This window comes from Cetorhinus maximus, chromosome 9 (genome assembly GCF_964194155.1).
Source record: "Cetorhinus maximus chromosome 9, sCetMax3.hap1.1, whole genome shotgun sequence".
NCBI lineage: Eukaryota > Metazoa > Chordata > Chondrichthyes > Lamniformes > Cetorhinidae > Cetorhinus > Cetorhinus maximus.
Genome location: NC_135887.1, coordinates 25,039,009 through 25,056,908, shown reverse-complemented (window position 1 = coordinate 25,056,908; position 17,900 = coordinate 25,039,009). Strand labels below are relative to the sequence as shown.

Genomic DNA, 17,900 nt, shown 5'->3' with positions numbered 1-17,900 from the left:
AATTGTGACAGGCAGGTTCAAGAACTATGGTTTCACTCACATTCTAAGTTCTAGGATCTACTCCCTTCCTAACTCCTTCACTTTTCTGCACATTTGCATTTTATTCTTCACTGGGTGTGGGCGTCACTGGCAAGGTTAGCATTTGTTGCCCATCTCGAAGTGCCCTTGAACTGAGTGACTTGCTATGCCATTTCAGAGGGCAGTTAAGAGTTAACCACATTGGTGTGAATCTGGAGTTACATGCAGGCCAGATCAGGGAAGGATGGCAGATTTCTTTCCTGAAGGACATTTTAAGGCAACTGATATAGAAACACAAAATGCTGGAAAAACTCAGTTCTGACAGCATCTGTGGTGCGAGAAACAGATTTAACATTTTGAGTCGACATACCCTTCTTCAGAGCTAAAGGGAAGTAGAAGTGTGATGCATTTCATACTGTTTGAGGGGGGGCTTTGAGCTGGTGAAGCTGGATAGAAGGCCAGCAATAGGTGGGGGCTAAGGACAGATTGACAAAGATGTTATGGATGAAAAGACAAAGGAGGTGTTAATGGTAGTGGTAAAGGCTAAAGGCAGTGCTGATAATGGCATAGAAGCAAGAAAGCAGAATGTGGTGCGTACAGACCTGCTGACAGCATTTTCTGTTTCTATTTCAGATTTTGAGCATCCGCAGTATTTTGCTTTCATCTTAAGACAACTGATGATAGTTTCACAGTCGCTATTACTGAGACGACTGGCTTTCATTTCCAGATTTTATTCATTGAATTTAAATTCCACCAACTACCATGGTGAGATATGAACCGATGTTCCCAGAGTGTTAGCATCCATTATCTCAATTAGCCAGGGTCTCTGGATTGCTCGTCCAGTGACATTACCACTGTGCCACCATCTCCCCATGAGAATATGTTACTCCCTAGCATACCATTCCTCATGGGTGAAGGTGGAGACTGACACTGGGTGATATAGGCCTTGGGAAAGATTCAAAGGAGGACTACCTAGCTTCAGAAAGTTATAGGGTTTTTTATGCTAGAAAAACAAATTTTGGAGTGATTTACTTGAATGGATAAATGGACCAGACTGCATCTGTGCAGACAAACTACTATAGCTAGATAGGTTAGGGATAATGAGACATTTTAAGCTGCATGTGGATTGGACTAAGTTAGATGTCAGGGGGCTTCTCTTTAAATAGAGGCCGGCTTGAGTGATGAGTGCGGATTCACTGTGGCAGTTCAAATAGGAACTAGACGAGTATCTCGCTGTGGCCAATATCACTGCATATGGAAGGTTGCTGGATTTGCACTTCATAACTGCAATCTCCCAGAGCTAGTTTTTATCACCTCAGTGGGTCGGAGAAGAATTTTCCAGATTTTTCCTCCCTCAATTGACTGAGGGATTCTTACCAAGCTTTTGCCTCTCCTAGGAGGTTAGATGACTAAAAGTGGAAGTTTTGCTGCACCACAATGGACCAACACAGGCTCAATGGATCAGCCCATTTTTTCCTGTATCTTTTTGTATATTTCGTAGTTCTCCATTCCACTCTATTTAATTATGGGTCCAGCTAAGATCAGGGAATTAAGGAGTGGGGGACCACAAGCACAAATTTAACCAGGATGTCAGTTCAATATCTAGGCTGATAGCCCATTTAGCACTGAGGGTGTAAAGCATTTTCAGAGGTGCCACCCGTCAGATGAGATACTCGATTCAGACCTGTCTGACTGCTTTGGAGATTCAGTGAATGTTAAAGTCCCATGGCACTATTTTAAGATGTGGTTGCTCTCCTGACGTCCTAACCAACATTCCTCCCTCAATGAACACCATCAAAAACAGCTCATTCCTTCCTCTCCCTGCTACTTGTAGGAGCTTGCTGTGTATAGAATGGCTACTACATTAGCACCGATAGGAATGGACACTGCACTTCAGAATATTTGTTTCTAAAACACCAGATGGAAGAAGGTTTGATAAGCACAAGATTTTTTTCTTTCAAGGGTATTGTTCTGGCATTACCATGATTCCTCCCCATCGGGAACTGTGGAAAGCGTTTGATTCAACAGGAGATCCATTGCTGGCACGGATGTACAGAGGAGAATGAGAATATTCAGGAACGTAGAGAAGAAAATTTAAAACCGGGTAGCTTGAAGTAACACTGGACCCTGGAAATAAACAAAAAGAGTTAAGCTTCAAGTAGGCTTGGCAGCTTTCCTGTCCTCACCAATATCTCTAGCCTTCTCTAGAAATAGTGTACATCCAAGGCACAGAGTCTCTACATTCATCATTTGCCATTTTCTTTCCTTTATAAACTACCAAATTTTAATATTCAGTGGGCACTTTTATGAGTCTGGTGGAATAGGAGAGAAAGCTGGGGTCTACTCATCTTCCTCATTTCCCATTTAGTACACAGTCAGAAGGAAAGAAGGGAAGGGGAAGAAGGGAGGGAGGAAGGAAAGAAAGAGGGAGAGAAATATAGAAGGAAGGAAAGAAAGAAGAAAGAAATAACTCATCTTTACATCCTACCTTTAATGATCTTGGGACATCTCAAAGTGCTTCACAGAAAATGAGACATATTCTAAGATTAGTCACGGTTATAATGTAGAAAATGTGGCAGACAATTTGTGAACGGCAAGAATCCACAAACAGCAAATTGTTAAATTACCGGATCATCATTTTTTCAATGGTAAAAGTAAAATTCTGCAGATGCTGGAAATCTGAAGCAAAACAGAAAATGCTGGAAAAATTCAGCAGCATCTGTGGAGAGAGAAATGGAGTTAACATTTCGAGTCTGTATGACTTCTTCAGAGCTAAAGAGAAGTAGAAATGTGATGGATTAAGAGAGGGTGAAGCAAGTGGAGCAAAATAGAAAGTCAAGGGATAGGTGGGAGCTAAGGAGAAATTTGACAAAGATGTCATGGACATAGGGAGTGTTAATGGTAGTGTTAAAAACTAAAGAAAGTGCTGATAGTGGCATAAAACTAAGATAGCAGAGCGTGTTAATAGCAGAGCAAGGGTCAACGCTCTGTGAAAGCACAACATAAAAACAAGTGACAAACAGCCCTGTGGGGTGGGATGGGATGTTGGGGATGAAGGATAAAAAACATTTTTTTTAAATGAACAAATAAATTAAAAATAAATAAATAAAAATAATTATAATTGTATTAAAAAAGGGGCGAAGATGGGAGAGAGTGTTCATGGTCCGAAGTTGTTGAACGCAATGTTAACTCCATAAGGCTGTAAAGTGCCTAATTGGAAGATGAGGTTCTGTTCCTCCAGTTTGCATTGGCTTCATTTTTATTATTTATTTATTCATTCATTCATTTTTAATTCTTTTTATCCTTTATCCCCAACGCGCCCCCCCACAGGGCCGTTTGTCATTTGTTTTTATCTTTCACAGAGCGCTGACCCTTGTTCTGCTATTAATGCATTCTGCTATCTTACCTTTATGCCACTGTTAGCATCTTCTTTAGTCTTTAACGCTATCATTAATACTCTCTTGTCGCATGTCCATGACATCTTTGTCAAATTTCTCCCTGACCGCCTATTTTGCTCCACCACCTCTTAAACAGTATAAAATCCATCACATTTCTACTTCTCTTTAGTTCTGAAGAAGAGCCATATGGACTCGAAACATTAACTCTGTTTCTCTCTCCACAGATGCTGCCAGGCCTGCTGAGTTTTTCCAGCAATTTTTATTTATTTAGTGATGTTGGTTGAGGGATAAATATTGACCATGGTAGCAGTTGGACTTCTCTGTGCTACTTTAAGTATAGTCATGAAATTTTTTATGATCAGCTGAGTGGTCAGATGGAGCATCAGTTTAACATCTCATTGAAAAGATGGCACCTCCAACAGTGCAGCACTCTCTCAGTACTTCATTGATATTGTCAGCATGGATCATGTGCTCAGATCTTGGTGTGGGGCTAGATACTAGAGTAAAGCTCCCTCTACACTGTCCCCATCAAACACTCCCAGGGCAGGTACAACACAGGGCTAGATACAAAGCTTTTTTTTATTCATTCGGGATGTGGACATTGCTGGCTAGGCCAGCATTTATCGTCCATACCTAATTGCCCTCGAGAAGGTGATGGTGAGCTGCCTTCTTGAACTGAACAAAGCGACAGAGAGGGAATAGCAATATATTTCCAAGTCAGGCTGGTGAGCGGCTTGGAGGGGAACCTGCAGGCTGTGTATTCCCATCTATCTGCTGCCCTTGTCCTTCTAGATGGTAGCAGTCTTGGGTTTGGAAGGTGCTATCTAAGGAAGCTTGATAAGTTCCTATAGCTTGTAGATGGTACACACTGCTGCCACTGTGCGTTAGTGTGGAAAGAGTGAATGTTGGTGGACGGGATGCCAATCAAACGGCTGCTTTGTCCTGGATGATGTCAAGCTTCTTGAGAGTTGTGGGAGTTGCACTCATCCAGACAAGTGGGGAGTATTCCATCACAATCCTGACTTGTGCCTTGTAGATAGTAGACAAGTTTTGGGGAGTCAGGCGGTGAGTTACTCGCCACACGATCCCTAACCCCTGACCTGCTCTTGTAGCCACAGTGTTTATATGGCTAGCCCAGTTTAGTTTGTAATGCCCATGATGTTGATGGTGGGGGATTCAGTGATGGTAATGCCAACGAATGTTAACGGACAATGGTTATATTCTCTCTTGTTGGAGATGGTCATTGACTGGCACTTGTGTGGCGCAAATGTTACTTGCCACTTGTCAGCCCAAGCCTGGATATTGTCCAGATCTTGCTCCGTTTGGACATGGACTGTTTCAGTATCTGAGGTGTCGTGAATGGTGCTGAACATTGTGCAATCATCAGCAAACATCCTCACTTTCGACCTTCAGATGGAAGGAAGGTCATTGATGAAGCAGCTGAAGATGGTTGGGCTGAGGACACTCCCCTGAGGAACTCCTGCGCTCTCTCCACTGTCTCCATCAAATGCTCCCAGGGCAGGTACAGCATGTAAAACTCCCTCTACATTTCCTCTTAGTCCCTCAGCACCAGCCCGTATGACACCCATTAGCCATCCTGTGAAGTTTGTAAGTCCTGACAGTTTTCCAAGTCCACAATACCACAACTGTGATTCAGATCCATGGTTCACTGTATGGAAAAATATGTAAGCTCTAACTTCAAGAGCACAGGGTATGAGCACAGGTACTAATCTGAACAGAGTACAATGCATTTAGGAGCTGTGATCTCTGAACTTACACAACAAACACGGTTTCAGGGATTAAGCATTTCTCTACATTACAACAGTGACCATGCCTGAAAGTGTGCCATTGGCTGTAAAGTGCCTTGTGACATCCTAACGTTGTGAAAATATAGAAATTATATATGATATATATAAGTGCAAGTTCCCTCTTTCCTAAGATAAATTGTACATTCCAGCTTGGGTGAAAATTCCCAGTTACTGGTTTCTTTTAGCAACGTTACGTAAACATGGATTCTAGATTCCAAAGATACCGGTTTACAGGCAGCCCACTCATTCCCAACTCCAATCAATTTATTCATGAGCTTACATCTGGAAGTCGGAGGATTTATATCCACAAAGCCAGGAGCAATGTGTAATAACCAGATAGCAAATGTTGCACATTGTACCAATGAGCAAGCTTATCTGGAGGTGGCTACAGCACTAACAGCTTAAGCCACCAGACTCTTCTTTAATTCTGGGGCAGGGGAGGTCAAAGCTGGAGGATGATGGCAGAAGAACTGGGAGCAGAGATGGGAATGCAGGTAGTGAGGAAAATGGGGACACAGTCAACAAAGGCTTGGGCAATGATAGAGGCATGAAAGATATTGAGGCCAGGCATAATGGGGAAGTGAGGGATGGAATGAGTGGGAGACCTAACATGGTACTGAGGATGGGAAAATGGGAGAAGTGGGGAGCAGGATAAATGTGGTGCAGGATAAAATTACCAGGGATGGGTTATCACTCAGTGCAAAGGTTGAATGAAGAAAATAGGGAGCAGGTTTCAGTGAGGAAGTCATCAGGGAGTCTGGGTGGCAGATAGTGAGGACCATGAAAAAGAGGCAGAAGAGGTGAATGCAAAAGTGCGTAAACATAGAGATGTAGCAAGAACAGAAGGGGACAGATGGAACTGGTCCATTGCTAGTTGGAGAAGACTGAATAGGGAAATTGAGTGACCAGTGAGCCAAAATGCCAATGGATTCATCAAGATGAGGTCAAGGTGGAGGAACAAAGGTACATAGGGCTTAGGAGCAGGAGTAGGCCATTCGGCCCTTCATGCCTGCTCCACCATTCAATAAGATCATGGCTGATCTGATTGTGGTCTCAATTCTACTTTTCTGTCTGCCCCATAATCCTTGACTCTCTTGACAATCAAAGATCTATCTAACTCAGCCTTGAATGAATTCAATGATCCAGCCTCCACTGCTCCCTGGGGGACCTTGTTTGTAAAGGGATGGTTTTTCTAGAGAAATGGTCAGTGGTGGGAGGCTCATTGATAGTGCCAATGGGATGTGGAATGGAGAGAAAAGTTTACTCCCAGTGAGTTGATTGGAATGGCTACAAAAAGCAGTTTAGGCAATTAAGAGTTGATGCTTTGAGGCAACAAGTGAACAGTGTAAGTGAACATAGCAGAGATTATGAAATTAGTCTAAGAGGCAGGAAAACTCTATTGCTCAGTGTGTGGAATTAAACCATACACTCAGGTAGTCCCCAGGTTCTGAAATCTGAATTTCGTTTTATAGATGTCACATACCCCCTTGCGATCCGGCCCAGGTTGCTAGTCTGGCTGTACAAACTGAAACAGTGGGTGTCTGGTTATTCGATTATGTGAAAGCGAGACCTTTTGTGCCTGATATTTACTGACGCACACTTTTCAGCAGGGATTCACTGGACAGAGGTCAGAAGCAGGGACCTTGGCTAATTCTTCTCTCTCTAGGCCATGATCTCCTCTAACAACATGTGATCAACTAACAGAGCAGAGTCTGGACATCAAAACTGAAACCCTCTGGTCTGATTTGCTCATTGCCATGCCAGGAATTGGACTAATCAACTAAGCCCTTTGGGGATGGAAGTCACTGGACAGAGTTCATTTGAAAGTCAGAAGAGATTGATGTTTTCAGGATTTGGAGAAGGAAATGATAGGGTAGATAGAGAGAAACTTTTCCCATTGGTGGGATTGTCTAGGATAAGGGGACATAAGCTTAAAGTCAGAGCCAGGTTTCTCAGAACAGTAGTCAGAAAACATTTCTTCATGCTAAGGGTGATAGAAGTGAGGAATTCTCTCCCTCAAAAAGTAGTAAATCCTAGCTCAACTGGTAATTTTAAAACTGCGATTGATGGATTTTTGCTGTGGTGATACACTCCTTGTTGTTCGAGTATGTCCAAGCTGTCAGTAATTTCATCATCTTCTGTGGGTCTTCCCTTGACTGAAGAGTCTGAAGCAGGATCAGCATGTTTGTTCACAGAACTGGCAATTCACATCATCATAGGTCCTGCTTGGGGGAGCTTCTGCAGCTGTGCCACCTCTGGCCTTCCTCTGGGCATGCTGGATGTTACGAATTTGATGTAGATGGCCCTTGAAGCATACTGAACAAAATTTCAGTGCTTGCCTCCATATGGGTCGATCAGCTTTCCCTAAAGAGATGGTCTACAAGGCAGAAGTTTGTAAGACTCTTTTTTAGGGTGTCCTTGTATCATTTGTACTGACCGCCTTGATGTCAGTTCCCCATAAAAGATCTGTTTGGGGATTCTGTAATCGTCCATGTGGGTGAGACGGCCTACCCATTGAATCTGAATTTTCTGGAGGGTGGTCTCCATGCTGTTGAGCCCAGCACGATGAAGGACCTCATTGTTTGTGATTTTGTTCTGTCATCGAATGCTCATGATGGACCTCGGGTATCTTTGGTGGAAGCGTTCCAGAGCTTTGATGTGGTGCCTTTCACAGACCCAGGATTCTAGGCCAATTGGTAAGGACAATGGCATGATAGAGTTTGATTTTAGTCTTCAGTTTAATGCCATGCTGTTTCCAGACACGATCATGGAATTGGCTCTAGGCAGAACTTGCTTTCAAGATGCGTGCACTGATATCTTTACGAATAGTGGCATCACTAGAGAGCACATTATCAAGGTGTGAGGGTTTTTATACAGCCTCGAGACTGGTACCGTCAATGGTTATGTCTGCTGCTTCATAGTGTGTGCCTGGTGCTGCCTGAAAAATAGCCTTGGTCTTGGAGGCACTGTTTTGTGGACCAAAGCTTTGACAGCACCAAACATTTGTTTGCCAAAGCCTGGAGGTTTTCTTCCCTTATTGTGATTTTTGATAGACAAGAATGTACAAGGATATGGAGCCAAGTTAGAATAAAGATCAGCCAATGATCACTTTGAATGCTAGAACAAGTTAGAGGGGCTGAATAGTCTTCTACTCTTCCGATATATTTTCAGAATCAGAGGTGTGAGCAGGAGCATGCCTGCTATGCCCAGCCTAGCCACCAGGAGATGTCAAATAACAGTGAGTACATTTAAATAGGAGCTGGAATATTGCAGAACACATAACTCAAGGAGATTCTCTTTCTGTTTAAAAACAGCGCTTGCTTAAAATTAAAATGCTTGACACGTGTCCAGGCAGCCAAAAGAGTTTACACGAGAGATGTGATCTCATTTATTCCATAGAGGCTCTTCATCTCTACTTAATTTAATGACACAAAATTTCTTTATTTTTAATTCATTCATGCAATGTGAGGGTCACTGGCTAGGCCAGCATTTATTGTTCATCCCTAAGTGCCCTTGAGAAGGTGGCAGTGCAATTAGGGATGTGCAATAAATGTTGGCTGAGCCAGCAACGCCCACATCCCATGAATGAATAAAAAATAACTAACCCAAATTCTTTGTTAACTCAGCCATTTAATCACGCCTGTGTTCCAACAATACTTCTCTGTATGTGTATGCGCAAGATCTATGTGTTTCCACCTCAGTTCTCTCCCTTGCCATCTCCACCACACCTTTTTAAAGCCACACAATGACTGTAACTGAGCTGCATCCCAGACCATAACCACTTCCATGAGGACTCAGCCACTTTGTTTGGTGCCTCTCCACAACAGCACAGCTCAGCACCAGAATCAGTATGATCAGATAGGGAGGGTAAATGAGGAGTGTGCCCCATACTAAACCAGAGAGAGCAGACAGTGCCTCATACCAAACTAGGGATCAGAAGCAGTGACTAATAAAGTAGGCAGTAATATAGACACTAATACCATAGGCAGTGCCCGGTATAAATCCAGCAACACATAGCCTTGGCCAGTATATTAGATACTACAGGTAATGCCCAGTATGATTAAAGCACTTGCTGTTGCACCTCCTCCTCAACAACAGACACACCTGCCACAAAACCAATTGGCATCAGCCTCAATCTCAGGGATTCAGCTGGTGAGAATTCTTCCCCTTCACTACAATCAACTCAATGATGCCAAATGGCAAACCTCAGAAGTTATTACTGGGTATTCCAGTTTGTGTTTTAGCCGTGACTCTGACACACTAACACAACAGCATCCAGGCAATTTGTTTCCAGATTCTCAATGTGAATGATGCCCCACACACTAGCCCACAGAAGGCTCGTGATACTCAAGAGGTAAAGCTGCCCGTCAGGTATCCTCATGTTGAGTTCCTCCACCTAGTGGCTAACCAACAAAAACAGTGACATAGAAAGTTTCATTCGCACTGGGAACAGGCACCATCACATATTTTTGGTTCGAATAAAACCTCGCATCAGATTGAACAAGCCTAATATATGCTGCAATCTTGGTTTTTAAACTGGCTTTCAGCCAACATAGAAAAAAACAGGGATAAATGCTAATACTGAAAACCTGGAATCAAAACAACAAATGCTGGATATAGACAGCAGGTAAATCAGAGAATCACACAGCACAGGAGGCCAGTCGGCCCATTGTGCCTTCACTGGCTTTTTGAAAAATCGAAACGCTTAGTCCCACTTCTTCTACTCTTTTCCCATAGCCCTGAAAAATGTTACTTTTCCACTATTGATTCAATTCCCTTTTGAAAGTTACTACTGAATCTGTTTCCACACTCTTTCAGACAGCACATTCCAGATTGACATATAAAATGAGAAAAGATAGGTTCACATTTTGAGTGTAAACTCGGAAAAAGAGGGAAGTTCTTACCCAGTTTGGCTTCGACTGGATTGATCACGTGGGGCAAACTGTCCTCGTTTAGAGAAAAGCTCGATGATGTCTTATCGAAGCGTGGTGTTACACCCAGAACTGCGTAATAGAGTATCTATAAACAGACAGCTAGTATCACTCAGAGTCATAGCTCCTTTAGCACAAACAGAGATTGGAATGACAACGAATCAGTTATCAGGCCTCAGCCAGAACTGATAAACGCCAAAAGTGTGCCCAGCTAAACATTCTGCACCTAAATCTGTTTCTATCAGCAACCAGGACAGAAAACAGGAATCTGAGCTTTCCCCTCCTCATGAGAATGGGGCTGACTTCCACTTGACAGTGTGATCAAAACTGAAATAGCATTGTGACAAAGCTGCAACCCTTCTAAGATACAGTCATTATTGTGGACAATTTTATCAATCTTTCTACAGGTTCAAGTCCTACTTGGGAAAGGGGTCCTTACCTTCCTTGACAGGGGGATTATCAACATGTTTCACTGAGCTCCTTTACCTAATACAGCAAGTAATTAGGAAGGCAAATGGAATCTTGGCCTTTTTGCAAGGAGGATGGAGTATAAAAAAGTTTTGCTACAACTATACAGGACCTTGATGAGACTGCACCTGGAGCACTGTGAACAGTTTTGGTCTCCTTACTTAAGAATATGCTTGCATTGAAAGCAGTTCAGAGAATGTTCACAAGGTATATTCCTAAATGAAAGGGTGTCTTATGAGGAACAGTTAAGTATGTTGGGCCGACACTCATTGGCGTTTAGAAGAATGAGCGGTAAACTTTTTGAAACATAAGACTATGAGCGGGCTTGACAAGGTATATGCTGAGAAAATGATTCCCCTCATGAGGGAATCTAGAACAAGGAGTCACAGTTTGAAAATAAGCGATCTCCCATTTAACAAGACGAGGAGAAATTTCTTCTCTCAGAGTTTCGTTAGTCTTTGGAATTCTCTTCCAGAGAGAACAGTGGAGGCTGGATCATTGAATATGTTCAAGGCTGAGGTAAACAGCCTTCTCCTGTTCCTATTTCTTATGATTTTAATAAACTGAGATATATATTCAAAGTACAATGGGTCAATACTGAGGGAGTGCCGCACTGTCAGAGGATCAGTACTGAGGGAGCGCTGCACTGTCAGAAGGTCAGTACTGAGGGAGCGCTGCACTGTCGGAGGGTCAGTACTGAGGGAGCGCCACACTGTCGGAGGGTCAGTACTGAGGGAGCGCCGCACTGTCAGAAGGTCAGTACTGAGGCAGCGCTGCACTGTCGGAGGGTCAACACTGAGGGAGCGCTGCACTGTCGAAGGGTCAGCACTGAGGGAGTGCTGCACTGTTGGAGGGTCAGCACTGAGGGAGCGCTGCACTGTCAGAGGGTCAGTACTGAGGGAACGCCACACTGTCAGAGGGTCAGTACTGAGGGAACACCACACTGTCGGAGGGTCAGTACTGAGGGAGCGCTGCACTGTCGGAGGGTCAGTACTGAGGGAATGCCGCACTGTAGGAGGGCAGTGCTGAAGGAGTGCTGCACTGTCGGAGGGTCAGTACTGAAGGAGCGCCGCACTGTCAGAGGGGCAGTGCTGAGTGGGTGGCCACACTGTCGGAGGGGCAGTACAGAGGGAGCGCTGCACTGTCCGAGGTCTAAAGTCTTTCGGGTGAGAAGTTAATTTACATCCCTTCTGAAAGATCCCATGGGATTACTTCAAAGAGCAGGGCACTTCCCCTGGTGTCTCAGCCCGGCCAATATGTATCCCTCAACCAACATCTAAAACAGACAATCTGGTTACCTATCTCAATGCTGTTTATGGGAGCTTGCTGCATGCAAATTGGCTGCAGCTTTTCACTACAACAGTGAATGCACTTCATGAGTATTTAATTGGCAGTAAAACACTTTGGGATAATCTGAGGTTATGAAAGGCTCTACATAAGTCTTTTATTCCTGTTGATTTGCTTTGTCTCCTCCTCCACTTGTTTCATCTTTGATGGTGTCTTGGACTAGGGGCCCCCTCACTCTATCCAGTTTTCTCAGTATAAAAGGCAATTTTGCCAACTCAATCCTACCTGGGACTCCACGGAAAAGTTAGCAATGAATGACAGCTTGTCCAGGAAAGGTTGCACGTAATTATTCACGGCTCGTTCAATATTCCAGCAAACATCATGGGATTTGGGATCAGGATTCAACAAACTGAAGGTGATTTCATATCCTGCACGGAGAGTGAAAAAAAATAGAAATTCATCAAGACAAACCAATGTGCATCATTGAAGCAAACACTAATTGTGGTGTGATTGTTACTTAATGCTACTTTATGTACTAGTTATTAATGTTGGTCTAAGTACTAATTATTTAATATATAGAACATGGCATCATTGCCAGGCTGCCAGCCCCAACTTTCTAACAGATGGGGACAGAGCAACTCCCTGAGCTAAAGTCAACACACATGTGAGGAGGATGTTATTTCCAGAATGTTCCTCTACACACAGTTTTGAAATAAATATGAAAAGTTTAAGCGGCAAAATATCTGCAATGCTCACTACCATCAGCTATGAGCATTTATAGTGTGATCAGAGATTGAGGGTACAGTGCCAGGCATATCGTGTGGAGTTCCAGGGCGCACAGTAACATCTGAGTGATTGTTACTGAGGGTGGCATATACACTGTCTCATACTGAGGACTGGATCATCTGTGCCATAGCAACCAGGATCCCATTGATCAGTAAAAAAAGGATGACAGTAGATGCAAAGATAGCAGCCCAGATCCTATATGATATCCAACAGCAGATATCTAATAACTTTGGGTTATATTAGAAATTGGGATAGGGGTGAGGTAGGGTTGGCTTTGTCGGAGGGCTACTATTGCCCTCTAGTTCTCTGGGCTCGGAAGGGGAAATATCAACCAAGGCTCCTGCTCCTGATCACTACCTGGTTTGTCCTGCAGCAAAGTGAGAGAGAAAATCTGGAATGAAAAGCTAGTCTCAGTAATAGTGACCATGAAACCATTGTCGATCGTTGTAAAAGCATATCTGGTCCACTAATGTCCTTTAGGGAAGGAAATCTGCCATCCTTACCTGTTCTGGCCTATGCATCACTCCAGACCCATAGCAATGTGATCGACACTTAAATCCCTCCGAAATGGCCTAACAGCCACTCAATTGTATCATACTGCTACCGAGTCAAAAAGGAATGAAGCCGGACATTGACCTAGACACTGGAAACAGCAACAGTACATCCAGTCTGTCAATCCATAGAACCATAGAAAAGTTACAGCACAGAAGGAGGCCATTCAGCCCATCTTGTTCATGCCAGCCCAAGGACACCCAGGTGCCCTTCATAATCCCACCTTCCTGCACGCGGCCCATAGCCCTGCAGTTTACAGCACTTAAGGTGCAGATCCAGGTACTTTTTAAAAGAGTTTAGAGTTTCTGCCTCTACCACCAACTTGGGCAGCGAATTCCAGACACCCACTACCCTCTGCGGAAAAAAGTTCTTCCTGCAAATCCTGCAAAGCCCTCCTTACTAACATAGAACCATAGAAAAGTAATGTCACAGGAAGAGGCCATTCAGCTCATCATGTCTGTGCTGGCCAAAAGGAACAAAAAAATTAGCTGCCCATTCTATTCACATCTGGTCTGTAGCCTTGCAGGTTACACTTCTTCAGATCCAGATGCCTATTAAATGAGTTGAGGGTTTCTGCCTCCACCACTAAACCAGGCAGCGAATTCCAAACATCCGCCACCCTCTGGATGAAGTAATTTTTCCTCATGTCCCCTCTAATCCTTCTACCAATCATCTTAAATCTGTGCATCTGGTAATTGTCCTCTCTGCTAGGGGGAAACAGGTCTTTCCTGTCTAACCTATCTAGGCCCCTCATAATTTTGTACACCTCAATTAGCTCACCCGTCTCCTCAATTCTAAGGAAAATAACCCTAGCCTAATCAATCTCTCCTCATAGCTGCAATTTTCAAGCCTTGGCAGCATTCTTGCAAATCTCCTCTGTACTCTCTCCAGAGCAATTATGTCCTTTTTATAATGTGGCCACGAGAACTGTACACAAAATTCCGGCTGTCGCCTAACCAGTGTTTTATACAGTTCCACCATTACATCCTTGCTCTCGTATTCAATACCTTGCCTAATAAAGGAAAGCATTTCATTTGCTTTCTTCACCACCTTATCCACCTGTCCTGCCACCTTCAGGGACCTGTGGACATACACTCCAAGGTCTCTCACTTCCTCTACCCCTCCCAATATCCTCCTGTTTATTGTGGATTCCCTTGCTTTATTTGTCCTCCCCAAATGCATTACCTCACACTTCTCTGAATTGAATTCATCTGCCAAACCATTGGTATAATTCTAGAGACAGCAGTTATCCTCTTCACTATAAACTACACAGCCAATTTTCATGTCATCTGCAAACTCCCCAGTCATGTCTCCCACCTTGAAGTCCAAATTATTAATATATACAACAAATAGCAAAGGCCCCAACACCGAGCCCTGTGGAACGCTACTGGAAAACAGTTTCCATTCGCAAAAACATCCATTGACCATGTTTTTGGACAACTGAGACAATTTTGGATCCAACTTGCCACATTCCCCTGTATCCCATGGGCTTTTACTTTTCTGACCAGTTTACCAAGTGGGCCCTTGTCAAATGCCTTAGATTAAATTTCCGAAGGCTAAATCTAGAGTTGCAGTTGGGCTTGTTACATGGTGGCTAAAAAATTTCTCTTGAATGCAATTAAAGAATTTTGTACCCTCTGTGCTTTTCACACTGTTCATATCCCAGTTGATATTAGAGTATTTGAAGTCCCCAAATATTGTTGCCCAATTGTTTTGCACTCAGAAATTTTCCTACATATTTGCTCTTCTATCTTCTTTTCACTATTTGGGGGTCTATAGCATACTCCTAACAATGTGTAACATCTGGGGTCTTATGTCAAAATTGGGAGAGCTATCCCACAGACTAGTCAAGCAACAGCCTAACATAGTCACATTTACCAAATCGTACATTACAGACAATGGCCCCGACACTACCATCACCAACCCTGGGTATTCCCTGTCCCATCGCAGGACAGACCCAGCAGAGGTGGCAGCACAGTGGTATACAGTTGGGAGTAGTCCTGGGAGTTCTCAACATTGACTCCGGATCCCATGAAGTCTCATGGCATCAGGTCAAATATGGGCAAGGAAACCTCCTGTTGGTTACCACCTACCAAACCCCTCAACTGATGAATCAGTACACCTCCATGTTGAACACCACCGTGCAAAACGGGACAGGTTTCGAACACATGTAGCTACTCAAAACTGGGCACCCATGAGGCACCATGGGCCATTAGCAGCAGCAGGATTGTATACAACTACAATCTGCAATCTCATGGCCTGGCCTATCTCCCAATTTACCATTACCATCAAGCCAGAGGATCAACCTTGGTTCAATGAAGAGCGCAGGAGGGCATGCCAGGAGCAGCACCAGGCATACCTAAAAATGAGGTGTCAACCTGGTGAAGCTGCAACACAGAATACTTGCATGCCAAACGGCAGAAGCAGCATGCAATAGATAGAGCTAAGCGATCCCACAGCCACATATCAGATCTAAGCTCTGCAGTCCTGCCATATCTGGTCGTGAAAGGTGATGAAGAATGAAACGTGTAACAGTAGGAGGATTCTCCACAAATATCCCTATCCCCAATGATGGGGGAGCCCAGCATATCATTGCAAAAGACAAGGCTGAAGCAATTGCAACCACCTTCAGCCAGAAGTATCAAGTGGATGATCCCTCTCGGCCTCCTACTTCGGTCCCCAGCATCACAGATGTCGGTTTTCAGCCAATTCGAATCACTCCATGTGATATCAAGAAAGGGCTGAAGACATGGGATACTGCTAAGGCTATGGCCTCTGACAACATTATGGCAATAGTACTGAAGACTTGTGCTTCAGAACTAGCTGCACCCCTAGCCAAGCTCTTCCACTACAGCTACAACACTGGCAGCTAATCAACAGTATAGAAAATTGTCAAGGACAAAACTGTCCACAAACAGCAGGACAAATCCAACCGGGTCAATTACTGCCCCATTTGTCTACTCTCGTTCATCAGTAAAGTGGTGCAAGGGGCCGTTGACAGCGCGATCAAGCAGCCCTTACTCAGAAACAACCTGCTCACTGACGCTCAGTTTAAGTTCTGCCAGGCACACTCAGCTCCCGACCTCATTACAGTCATCGTCCGAACATGGACAGAAGAGCTGAACTCAAGAAGGGAGGTGAGAGTGACTGCCCTTGACATGGAGGCAGCATTTGACTGAGGGTGGCATCAAGGAGCCCTAGCAAAACTGGAGTCAATGGGAATCAGGGGGAAAACTCTCTGCTGGTTGGAGTCATGCCTAGCACAAAGGAAGATGATTGTGATTGTTGGAGGTCAATCATCTCAGTCCCAGAACATCACTGCAGGAATTCTTCAGGGTCGTGTCCTAGACCCAATCATCTTCATCAATGACCTACCCTCCATCATAAGGTCAGAAGTGGGGATGTTTGCTGATGATTGCACAATGTTTAACAATATTCGTGACTCCTCAGATACTGAAGCAGTCTGCGTCCATATGCTGCAAGACCTGGACAATATCCAGGCTTGGGCTGGTAAGTGGCAAATTACATATGCACCACGCAAGTGCCAGGCAATGAGCACCTCCAACAAGAGAGAATCTAACCACCCACCCCCTTAACATTCAATAGCATTACCATCACTGCATCCCCCACTATCAACATCCTGCGGGTTACCATTGACCAGAAACTGAACTGGACTAGCCATATAAACACTGTGGCTACAAGAGCAGGTCAGAGGCTGACAATTCTGCAACAACGAAATCACCTCTAGACTCCCCCAGGCCTGTCCACCATCTACAAGGCACAAGTCAGGAGTGTGATGGAATACTCTCCACTTGCCTGGATGAGTGCAGCTGCAACAACACTCATGAAGCTGGACACCGTACAGGACAAAGCAGCCTGCTTGATTGGCACCCCAACCACCACCTTCAACATTCAATGCCCCCACCACCAACGCACAGTGGAAGCAGTGTTTCAAATCTACAAGATGCACAGCAGCAACTCAGCAAAGCTCCTTCAACAGCATCTTCCAAACCTGCAACCTCTACCCCATCGGAAGAGAAGGGCAGCAGATGCATGGGAACACCATCATCTGCAAGTTCCCCTCCAAGCCACATACCATCCTTACCTGGAACTATATCGACGTTCCTTTACTGTTGTTAGGTCAAAATCCTGGAACTCCCTTCCTAACAGCACTGAGGGTGTACCTACACCACGTGGACTGCAGCGGTTCAAGAAGGTGGTGCACCACTACCTTCTCAAGGGCAATTAGGAATGGGCAACAAATGCTGGTCTAGCCAGTGACACCCACATCCCATGAAAGAATAAAAAATTAAACTTAAAAAGCAAATTGTTGGGTGAGGATAGGGTCAGGGTCAGGCTTGGCTGTGATAGTTCCAAGGCTAAGTGCTTGCTAAGACGTTGGAGGCAATTTTAACCCAATGCACCTGTCATTAAATTGACCGGATCAGGTGTGATGCTGGTCTTACAATCTGTCCAGTTTTACTCTTCATTGAAATCACTGAAGAGTGATATTGAGCAGAGTGGGTGTCCTACATTCCAGCCCATCCCACAGTTAGCCCACCTTGCGAGCTAGGTTAAAATTGCCCCTGTTCTATCTAGTTTCAGACGTAAAGAATGGGTCCTCAGGTAGAACACTCAAGTGTGGTCACCAC

At 44.2% G+C, this 17,900-nt stretch overlaps 1 protein-coding gene across 2 annotated transcripts in view; it reads right to left on the bottom strand.

The window, feature by feature from the left end:
* pigs (phosphatidylinositol glycan anchor biosynthesis, class S) overlaps positions 1-17,900 on the bottom strand; it is a 56,587-nt gene that overhangs the window by 18,314 nt on the left and 20,373 nt on the right. For both annotated transcript variants that reach the window (XM_078548337.1, XM_078548338.1), the window contains 3 exons: positions 12,196-12,338; positions 10,129-10,243; positions 2,000-2,145 (listed from right to left, as the gene is read on the bottom strand). In XM_078548337.1, the coding sequence (XP_078404463.1) occupies positions 2,000-2,145; positions 10,129-10,243; positions 12,196-12,338 (404 nt within the window). The remainder of the gene's footprint in view (positions 1-1,999; positions 2,146-10,128; positions 10,244-12,195; positions 12,339-17,900) is intronic.